The sequence below is a fragment of the Vulpes lagopus genome, chromosome 1, assembly GCF_018345385.1.
Source record: "Vulpes lagopus strain Blue_001 chromosome 1, ASM1834538v1, whole genome shotgun sequence".
In the NCBI taxonomy this organism is placed as follows: Eukaryota; Metazoa; Chordata; class Mammalia; order Carnivora; family Canidae; genus Vulpes; species Vulpes lagopus.
This window is the reverse complement of record NC_054824.1, coordinates 74759018-74769753: the sequence shown is the minus strand read 5'-3', so window position 1 is coordinate 74769753 and position 10736 is coordinate 74759018. Positions and strand designations below refer to the sequence as shown.

Genomic DNA, 10736 nt, shown 5'->3' with positions numbered 1-10736 from the left:
TAAGTAATCTCTATACCTAATGTGGGGCTTGAACTCACAACCCCGAGATCAAGAGTTGAATGTTCTACTCACTGAGCCAGCCAGGTACCCTGAATTGTAAGAGTTCTCTTCATATGCTGGATACAAGTGCTTTTTCAGATATATGATCCATGAATATTTTGTTTTATGTTCTCAACTTTGTCTTTAGAGTACAAAATTCTAAAATTTTGATGAATATATATAACTTTTTTTCTTTTATAAATCAAGCTTTTGGTGTCAATTCTAAGACCTCTTTGCCTAGACCTAGTGTTAAGCACTGAATGTTTATGTCCTCCCAAAATTCATGTTGAAGCCCTAAGTGATGATATTAATAAGGTAGGTCCTTCGGGAGGTAATTAGAATTAGATGGAGTCAGAAGGGTGGAGCTCTCGTGAATGGGATTAGTGCCCTTTAAATGAGTCACAAAAGAGCTGGCTTACTATGCTCTGCAAGTGGGTAGCTTGCAACATGGAAGAGGTTCTTACTAGAAATTGGCCAGGCTGGCATCCCCATCTCAGACTTCCAGTCATGAGAACTATGAGAACTAAATTTCTGTTGTTACCCAGTTAATGGTATTTTGTTATATCAGTCAAGGGAGACCTGAATTGGTAAATAGAAAAGACCTTTTTTTTTTTTTAGAAAAGACCCATTATCTCAATTCTTGTGTTAACCCAGACATTTTTATACGATCTTTGGTGAAGACAAAAGTTCATTGAGTATGCTAAGAGGTCCAGACTGAATTCAGTTTACACGTGAACAAACCCACCCCTCTCAACGAACTGGAGATTCTTAGGGGTCCAACACACTGATAATAACCCAGGACCAAACTGAACTTTCAGGGCAGCTCTCAAAGTAGGAGTTTCATAGGCAGAGCCCATCTAGTCTCGTCTAGTCTACTCTTTTTTTTTTTTTTTTTTTAAGATTTTATTTATTCATGAGAGAGAGAGGCAGAGACACAGGGAGAGGGAGAAGCAAGCTCCATGCAGGGAACCCGACGTGGGACTCAATCCCGGGTTTCTAGGATCAGGCCCTGGGCTGAAGGCAGTGCTAAACCGCTGAGCCCCTCCCCCGCCCAAGTCTACTCTTGAATCAGACTGCAGCCGGATCTGCTAAAGGGGCCAGGAGTGGGGGAAGGGTTAGATTTAATCTAACAACTAGATGAGCTATAATTTGTTTAGATATGGTATTAGGTAAAGAAAACAAGGCCATGTTTTCTTGCTTTAATATGGCAGGTCTTTTTTTTTTTTAATTAAGATTTTTAAATTTATTTATATGATGGGGGTGGGAAAGAGAACACAAGCAGGGGGAGCATCAGGCAGAGGGGGATGGAGCGGACTCCCTGCTGAGTGGGGAGCCTGACATGGGGCTCCATCCCAGGACCCTAAGAGCATGACCTGAGCTGAAGGCAGATTTGTAACTAAGCCACCAAGGCGTCCCAATACGGCAAGGTCTTCTGCATGTTTACAGACTGTAGAGAATGAGCCAGAAGGGAATGAAGCTGAAAATGAGAAAGAGGCAGAGAGAGGGAGAGAGAGAATATTGGTGAAGCAAGGTCACAGGAGAAGATGGGATCCAGAGCCCTCGAGGGAAGCCAAATTCTCTGCAGAGTTGAATTCAGTGAAGTTGAGGAGAGAATTTTCCCATTTTGCTTTTACACTCTGGTATTTGTCTAAAATTTTAAAATAATGGGTATTGACTATGTATTCATTTTATACTGGAAAAATTTTTAAAAAGCTCAGCAACATTAGCTTTGGATAAAATATATAATAAAAAAAATATCCACACCTGCTCAGCTCACATGATCTTTCCCTCCTGCTTTAGTTAGTTGGTACCTCTAGCTCATATAGGCTCGTTTTCTTGTTTTGGCTAAACTATGTTAATATCCCAAATGCACAAGTTATGGCTCATTTTATATCTTACTTATTGTAGATACAAATTTAATTTAGTGAACACAAGATGTGCTCAATAAACATTAAGAAACATAAATTGGGAAAGTGTGGTACAGATGACATTAACATAAAAGAGAACTATTTTGATACATGTGGGAACTTGTATATGATAAAGCGTGCACTTCAAATCACTGGAGAGAAGATAGGTAATTCAGTATATACAAGTGTTAGGACAGGTGGATGGGCATCTGGGAAAAAGGAAAGTTGGGATTCATATCCTGTATCTTATACCAAAATAAATTCCTGTGTGGAAAAAATCACGGGATTAAAAAATAAAATACTGGAGGAATGCCTCTCTAAACATGAAAAAAATGCAGAAGCACAGAGGAAAATATTGATCAATTTGACTTAAAAAAAATCTGCCTGGAAAAGTCAAAACACAAATGACAAAGGTGGAAATATCTACAACTCATATCACAGATCAAGAGCTATTTTCCTTAATAAAGAACTTTTTACAAATCAGTGAGAAGACCAGTAACAAACAGAAAAATGAGCAAATGATGTAGATATATTTTAAAAATTGTCTTTAGTGTATGAAAATGCTGAATCTCACTCATAATAAAAGAAATGCAAAATAAAACTATGAGATACCTTTTTTAAATTATAAAATTGGCAAAGATCAACAAGTTTGATAGTACTGTTGATGAGCATGTGGGGAAAACAAGTACCTTCCTGTATTGCTGATAGTTTAAGTGGTACAACCTTCATAGAAGGTTGGTAAAATACACTCCAGTGTCATCTCCTTACCATTTTTCTCTTGCTCAGTCTATATTAGCCACATTTGTGTCCTTGTTCTTCCTCAAGTAAACCAACACACTTCAGCCCTGGGGGCCTATGCACCTACCTTTCTCTACTATTCATGAAATGCACATCAACTTTTCCTCACCTCCTTCAGGTTTTTACTCAAGTGTCACCTCTAACAGTGAGGCATTCTCTGATTACTATCAAAAAAAGTGGCTCCCAACCCCTCCATCATTCTCTTTTTACCATGCTTTGAATTCCAAGCACTTATCATGTGACATTATTCTATGCATTTATGTTTATTGTCTCTCCTCTCCCACTAGACTGTAACATTGTAAAGACAAGTACTTTGTTGTGTGTACTGCTGCATACCCAGACTCCAGAACAGCACAGGCTCAGCATGTAACAGGTATTCATTAAGTACATACACTGAATGAATGAATGAATGAATGAATGAACCTTTTTGAAGAACAACTTAGCAATATCAAAATTTAGACTAGACATACCCAGCAATTCCCCTCTAGGCATTACTTACTGTTTTACAAATGCACAAAATAGAGAATGGTTATTTATGCAGCATTTTTTGTAATAGTGAAAGGAAATACAACCTAAGGTCAACTTTTAAAATATATCATCAACATCTATACAATGGAAAACTATGTACATACAGAAGAATCTCTGATTCTAAAAATGTTTTTGCTACCTTTGGCAAATATACATATGGCACATGACCAACTTAAGCCCCTGTTGATACCACTGTTAAGAATGATCCCGTTAGGGCAGCCCGGGGGGCTCAGTGGTTTAGCGCCTGCCTTCGGCCCAGGGCCTGATCCTGGAGACCTGGGATTGAGTCCTACTTTGGGCTCCCTGCAGGGAGCCTGCTTCTCCCTCTGCCTGTGTCTCTGCCTCTCCCTCTCCCTCTCTGTCTCTCATGAATCAATAAATAAAAAAAAAAAAAGAAAAAAAGAAAAAAAAAGAATGATCCCTTTAACGGGGCTTTTAATGGTAAAGAGAGAAGGGATGGATAGGTAGAAATAGTGAACAGTTTTTACAGGTTTCTGTAATGAGTATTAATCTCCTCCCAGAAAACAAAGAATATCTGCCAATTACATAATACTGTAATAAGAAGAAAGATGTATCTGTATGCATATAACCTGGTTCAACAAAGATCTTCTCTTTGTGGATCGAAACTCACGAATAGGCCTAAGCTGGCAAATGCCTATTATTCATTCATCATGACTAGATTTCCCTTTTTACCAACAAACCTCTTTATTTATGGGAAGAGCTTTCAGGGTTTTAGCATGCCTTTTAGTACAGGCTTCCTGATCCTGTACTAAAGGGGAGCAGCAGAATTCCCCTGCTGTCTATCAAATGACATCCCCTTGCAGCTGCAGGGCATTCTGTAGGGCTACTCTCCTGCTCCAAAGTTAAGAACACGGAAAACAGAGTTAAATACACATACAGACATAAAGCCTAGAGGATAACCGCCTGGTAACCATATATGCCCTCCAATTTCACCAAAGTATAATTTGCTTACTGTTCCTCAAATAAAATGTTCTAATCCCTATCTGTTTACCACTATCCTCCCTCCCCACCCCATTTCCCCGCCCCTTTTTTTCTCCCAGTTTCTCTCATCTGGAATTCTATAGAAACTTCTAACCAAACACTACCATTACAAGGGCCAGGCAAAGTCCCCCCTCTCTCTACTATAGGACAAAGTCTTCCCTAACTGTTCTACCCTATCTAGGGTAATCTAGGTTCTGACCCTCTTTAACTTTTATCAAGCATTTGGCTCTAATCTTTTTGCTGCCTAATTCTGTTAAATTAGTTTTTCACAAGTTTTTGAGTTATCTTCCAATTAGATTGTAAGCTCCTTAAAGGTTCCTATAGTCTAGGTTTCATATATTCCTCATGCATCTACATAGTAGATACTCTACATGTCCTGGTTTTGTAAAGTAACATGGTCAATCCAAACTTGACCCAACATGTACATTTAGTGTTCTTTACAGATTTTTCTAGAACCATGTTGATACATTTTTTTTTGTATAAACATGGATTTTCTGCTAGCCCAATAAATTCTTTGAGTTCTTGATATCAGAACTCGTCAGCTGACTCTGTGTCCCAGCCACAAGACTGCAGTTGTTCATCCTGTGGGAACTCAACTTCGATGTCATAAACGAAATTCGGATCATCCTTCTTCTTCTGATTTTTCTCAAAAAGTTCATCCATGATGCTCTTTCTTTTAGCAAGTTCCTTATCATCTAGTTTGTTCAGGTCTTCCTCAGGATCAATCGTTGTTTCCCGTTGAAATTGTTCCATTGTTTCTGCCAAACTTTGCCCCCATAAGTAACCTCGTAAAAAACTGAATAACTTCTCTAGCTGCCTCAGGGGCACTTGTTCCAGGTAATTCTTGTGTCGTGGATTATTCTTCAATTGTTCAGCAGCTCTGCTGCAATCTAGGAGGGAAAACAAAACCATATACTACACGCAACACATACACCACAAACTACTGAAAGCATTATCTGCTGTTAGAACCAAGCAGCTAAGTGACTTTTTCAGAATGAATTATTTTGCAGAACTGTAATTATTCCTTTATATCGAGCTTTGAGTGTGTGGGGGTAGGAGGGATGCATTTTTTATTTCCTTGACTTAGTATCACTTTGAGGAGATGTTAAACACTTGTAACTCAAGAAAATATCTGAGATGAAAAGATAGTACTACAGTTTTAGATATTTGTACTGGTACTAAGAAAATATCAAGACTACAAATAAAAAACACATTTGGAGAGAGAAAAGGGAGTCAATATTATTAAATAATGCTATCTCATTTAACTCATCACAATTCCGAAAGGGTGGTATTATCAATTCCCATTTACAGTGAAGCTCACTGACAATAAGTAATTTAGCTGGAACTCACATATTTACCCTGATGGTCATGATTTGAACCTAGTCCTGTACAACTCTGAAGGCCAAGTTACTCCATTATGAGACAAATCATTCGTACTAAGCGATTTAGAGAATATTTAAGATAGGAGGCAAGATAAAACATGAGGTACCTGAAAACTTTGAAAAGTTTCGGACTGGCATGATGCGTTGGCGACTTTTCTCCTTCATTTCATTCTCATAGATTAAGATAATAGCTGGAGGCTGGAACCTAATTCCACATTTCTTGGCAGTGCACATCATTCTCACATACACTTCAGGGTAAATCAGAGGAAATCTGATGAAAATGTGTTAGTCACATAATGACTTCCTGCTAAAGGGGAAAAAAATTTAAGTGTTGGATAAATCACGATCCCCAGTACCCCTCCTCCCCAGCAGATCTGGCTCTAGTCCATCCAGTTCTAGAGATGCATGCTCAGCGTATCAAATTTCAATATTTGAGAGCTACCTGAAAGTTCAGTTTGGCCCTGGGTTATCCTCAGTCTGTTGGATCCCTGGTTCAGTGAGGCATGTAGCTTTGTCCACACACGAGCCTGGAAATGTAGTTCAGTCTGGACCTCTCCATGTACTGCCCTCTTAACCAAAGATTGTACATGTGCCTCTGAGTCAGCCTAAGAATCAACTTATAGGATCTTTTTTATTTACCAATTAAATGAGTACGTACAAGCATCCTCTATGGCAAGATACTAAGATTATTTAACCTTAAACATTATGTCTTTAGAAGTTTATCAGACGGGGATCCCTGGGTGGCGCAGCAGTTTGGCGCCTGCCTTTGGCCCAGGGCGCGATCCTGGAGACCCGGGATCGAATCCCACATCAGGCTCCCGGTGCATGGAGCCTGCTTCTCCCTCCGCCTGTGTCTCTGCCTCTCTCTCTCTGTGACTATCATAAATAAATAAAAAATTAAAAAAAAAAAAAAAAAAAAAAAAAAAAAAGAAGTTTATCAGACCAGGTCTGATTCTCTGTACTTTCCTAATCATTTTATTCATCAAATTTTTTTTTTTATTCATCAATTTTTAAAAAAGATTTTATTTATTTATTCATGAGAGAGAGAGGGGGGGGGGGAGAGAGGCAGAGACACAGGCAGAGGGAGAAGCAGGCTCTGTGCAGGGAGCCCGATGTGGGACTCGATCCCAGGACCCCAGGATCAATGCCCTGAGTTGAAGGCAGACGCTCAACCGCCAAGCCATCCAGACGTCCCTACTCATCAAGTTTTTTATGATTACTTATTAAATGATTTATCTTTCCTTCTATTCTATATGCCACATGTGGGCAGGGAACGCATCCACTGTTCACCAGAATATACCAGAAAAATACCATACATACTTGTTTAATTTTAATGTCCTGGGGCGCCTGGGTGGCTCAGCCAGTTGAGCAGCCAGCTCTTGGTTTCAGCTCAGGTCATGAGCTTAGGTTCAAGCCTGTACTCAGCCGGAGTCTGCTTCTGACCCTCTCCATCCGGCCCTCCCCTCACTCACACTTAATTTGTCTCACAATGTCTCTTCAGTTACAAGAAACACAGTTATTTTGTAGTTAATACTTTCTATTCCCTCTTCCTGGTCCCCAATGCCAAAATACACTTAATTATCCCTATAATTAAGTGCTTTATAATTAAGTGCTGCTTTAGATGGGACTATGATATCCTCAGGAAAACCTGCAAATGTCAAGGAACCTAGAGGTAAAGCAGCACAGGGTGATGATATCTTCACAAACTTGATTCTGCTAGAGAATTACCAAAGGAACATGGTACATTGGAGAAAACTGGGGACAGGGTCAGGGAGGAGGAGGAGGAAACAAATATAAAATGATCCTTGATTGTTTTTTTCTACACATATAGTTTTTTTTAGTATACTACTTTTTATATTATACATCTATCTATTGCCTTGTAAATTTAACGACTTACATGATTTTGTCCTTAGATGCTTTACTAAAATGCACATTTCTATGACTGTCAAGTGTTTTGTCCTATGGATATACTATTCGCTCCTTATTGTTGGATGTCAGAATTTTTATTATTAAGAAATTAATTATAGGGGCATCTGGGTGGCTCAGTGGTTGAGCATCTGCCTTTGACTCAGGTCATGATCTTGGGGTAGCGGAATCGAGTCCCCCAGCCAGCTCCCCCGCATGGAGCCTGCTTCTCCCTCTGCCTGTGTCTCTGACTCTCTCTCTGTGTCTCTCAATAAATAAAATCTTTAAAAAATAAATTAATTATAAAGAACTACTTTTTCAAATTACTGTGCTCTGATCTGATGCAATTGATCCTCCTCCTCTTCTTCCTCCTCTTCCTTCTTCACAAATACTACTCCCACATCATTAAAATCTGGTCTGTTAGTAAGCTTTCTAGGAGATCCCACTGAATATAAATTCCACAGACTCGAGCAAATGGCTCGATGTATGCAACTGATAACAATGTCGTCTTTTTGGCTACAGAGTCTTTCTTTTTAAAATTTAACTTTTATTTGTATTAATGTTTATATCATTTAAAATGTAACCTAACTCTGAGAATTGTAACAAAAAAAAAAAAAAAAACTTGTCCCCTGCCCTTCCTCTTTTAAGAGGCAACCAGTTTCAGTTCTTTTAAGTATTTCTCCCAAAATTTATCTCCGTATTTCTTAAAGCCACGTTTGTACTGCTATTTTCAGTTTTCCATTGCACATTCCAACATCTTTCCTCTTTATTATTTATTTATTATTACCTAATTTTTATCCGACATCTTTCCTCTTTTTTTAAATCAAATCAAATCAATTAATTTATTATTTATTAAACATTTTTTATCCGCCATCTTTCCTCTTTTTTAAAATTTAGTTAATTATTATTAAAAAAAATTTTTTTTATCCGACATCTTTCCTCTTGCAGACACCTGTCCTAGCTCCAATCTGCATCTAGGTCCACTTACACATTCAGTTTAACTCATGAAGACGGAGGACCCCTTTCCCCAACTCCCTGGGCGTCGGTGACCCCATGATTCTGCTAAACATCACCCACAGCACCGAAAAGTGTACGGATTTCTGCCAGCAGAAGGACGATCCTTTTGCCAACGCACGACCCCGCTGGTGCAAGACTGACCTTGCCCTTTAGAGAAGATACAGAACGTGCATCTTCTGCACGCGAGGCTCTTAGGCCGCCGCGAAGGGGCTGCTCCCACCCGAGCGCAGCGCACGGAGCAGCACTGACTTCCCCTTTGGGGCCGGCGGAGGCTGGCGCTGCAGGGGGAGGCCGCAGCCGTAGCCCCGGCGACGTGACTGCAAGGCGAATTCCCGCGCCGAAGGGCCGAACCCCAAGTACCTGGAGGCGGCGGCGGCGGCGGGAAACTGCCGGGCCGGCTCGCGGAACGGCGTCGGAGGTCGCGGCCCGCACCGCGGCCCAGGGTCACCGTCAGGGTCCCCGCCCCGCCGGTCGTTCCCACAGCAACAGCGCTGGCGTCCGCCACGGCGCGTGCGCCGGCCCTCGCCCCGCCCCCTGCCGGAAGCCGAGGGGCGGGGCGGCGAGCCAACGCGGCGGGATTTCCGGCTCCCCGCAGCCCGGGTCCCCCGCAAGTTCCGGGCTGCGGGAAGCCGCGGACCGCAGGGCTGTAGGCGCGCGGCGCCGTCTTCCGTCCCGGTCGCTCGCTACGCGGCGGCGCGCTCTAGGAGCGGCGGGCGGCGCGCGCAGGCTCCCTCCGGCCGCATTTCGTCCCCGCGTGCTCCGTGGGGGAGCGCGTTCTGCGGCGTCCTGGCTGCCAGGACCGTGGGCGTCCAGGCGGTGGCCTGGCTGCTCCTCTGCGAGGCGGCGGGGCTCTCCGGCACACCGGCCGCCCCCGCCGGAGCCGGTAAGGAAGGGGACGGTGGGGGGGGGTTGCTGGAGGGTCCGCAGGGGGGGGACGCGCGCGGGGCGGGGGCGGAGGGTCCGCGGGGGCGGGGCTGGAGGGTCCAGGGGGCATGGCCGGAGGGTCCGGGGGCGTGACTGGAGGGTCCGCGAGGCGGGGGACGCGCGTGGGGGGGGCTGGAGGGTCCGCATGGGCGTGGCTGGAGGCTTGAGGGGGCGGGGCCGGAGGGTCCGGGGACGGTGCTGGAGGGTCCGCGTGCGGGGCTGGAGGCTTGAGGGGGCGTGGCCGGAGGGTCCGGGGGCGGGGCTGGAGGGTCCGCGGGGTGTGCGGGGGGGACGCGTGCGGGGCTGGAGGGTCCGTGGGGGCGTGGCCGGAGGGCCCGGGGGCGGGGTTGGAGGGTCGAGGGGGCGTGGCTGGAGGGTCCGCGTGGGCGTGGCTGAATGGTCTAGGGGGCGTCGCCGGAGGGTCCGGGGCGGGGCTGGAGGATCGAGGGGGCGGGGCTGGAGGGCCCGCTGGGGGAGTACGGGGAGCACGCGGGAGGGGGGGTGAGTGCGGGGGGGGGCGCCCGGGGCGCGTCGTTCCGCGGTACTTCTCCCGGCCTCCGCGCGGGCCGGGCGCCTGCGGGGTGAGCCCGCGGTGGTTACAAGCCGGCCCGGTGCTTGCTGCCCCCTGGAGAGCCGGGCTTCGGGGTTCAGAGGTGGCACTGGCCGCCCCCCACCTGAGCGGTCGTGAAGACCTGCGGCCGTCACGTGTCCGGATGCGTGGAGCCTGGTCCCCAGGGGGCCCCGCAAGGCCACGGAGACGGCCTGGGCAGGAGGACAGCTAGTTTTGTTTTACAAACTTCTTTGGTGCTACGTTGGACTGGGCTGGACTGTTCTTATGGCCACAGGCCGGGCAAGCGAGTTGGTGGGTCGCAGTGTGTGCTGGCTGCCCTGGACCAGCCCTCGTGGAGCCCGCAGAGTAGCGGGGACGCGCAGTAGTCGTTACAATCAGGAAAGTCCATACAGATTAGGTAACTTTCTCCATCTGTAGAATGAGGATATTAGACTAGCCAGTCCCTGCTTTTGTCTTCACATTTTAGGTTTCCAAATTTATTTGAAGTATTATGAAGCCAAAGTGAATTTTTAAACAACTGGACTTAAAAAAAAAAAATAAACAACTGGACTTGGTGCTACGGAAAGACTTCCAGCACTGGCATTTTTTTTTTTAAAGGTTTTATTTATTTATTCATGAGAGACACAGAGAGAGAGGCAGAGACAGAAACAGGCTCCATGCAGG

General features: G+C 44.7%; 2 protein-coding genes across 9 annotated transcripts in view; one reads left to right on the top strand and one right to left on the bottom strand.

Moving 5' to 3' along the window:
• Window positions 1-3690: 3690 nt before the first annotated feature.
• On the bottom strand, window positions 3691-9069 carry CEP19 (centrosomal protein 19). Of its 8 annotated transcripts, none has more exons than XM_041727146.1 (4): window positions 8939-9041; window positions 6099-6183; window positions 5764-5904; window positions 3691-5164 (listed from the first exon to the last, which is right to left on the bottom strand). In XM_041727146.1, the coding sequence occupies exons 3-4, from the start codon at window positions 5891-5893 to the stop codon at window positions 4803-4805; spliced, it is 492 nt and encodes a 163-aa protein (XP_041583080.1). In that variant the 5' UTR covers window positions 5894-5904; window positions 6099-6183; window positions 8939-9041; the 3' UTR covers window positions 3691-4802. The 8 variants fall into 8 exon arrangements, with proteins under 8 accessions (XP_041583080.1, XP_041582788.1, XP_041582726.1 ...); XM_041726854.1 differs by having other exon boundaries at window positions 5764-5963; window positions 8939-9040; XM_041726792.1 differs by lacking the exon at window positions 6099-6183 and having other exon boundaries at window positions 5764-5963; window positions 8939-9069.
• PIGX (phosphatidylinositol glycan anchor biosynthesis class X) overlaps window positions 7286-10736 on the top strand; it is a 44227-nt gene continuing 40776 nt past the window's right edge. Inside the window, exons 1-2 of the mRNA XM_041748408.1 lie at window positions 7286-7396; window positions 8882-9461. Coding sequence (XP_041604342.1) covers window positions 7286-7396; window positions 8882-9461 — 691 coding nt within the window. The remainder of the gene's footprint in view (window positions 7397-8881; window positions 9462-10736) is intronic.

Bases quoted from the DNA above. Each gene is read 5' to 3' on its own strand.
- CEP19 (XM_041726792.1), bottom strand. From the start codon at position 5,893: ATGATGTGCACTGCCAAGAAATGTGGAATTAGGTTCCAGCCTCCAGCT. The intron at 5,165-5,763 runs GTACCTCATGTT...TTTCCCTCCTAG, and splicing joins AAACTTTTCAAAGTTTTCAG to ATTGCAGCAGAGCTGCTGAA.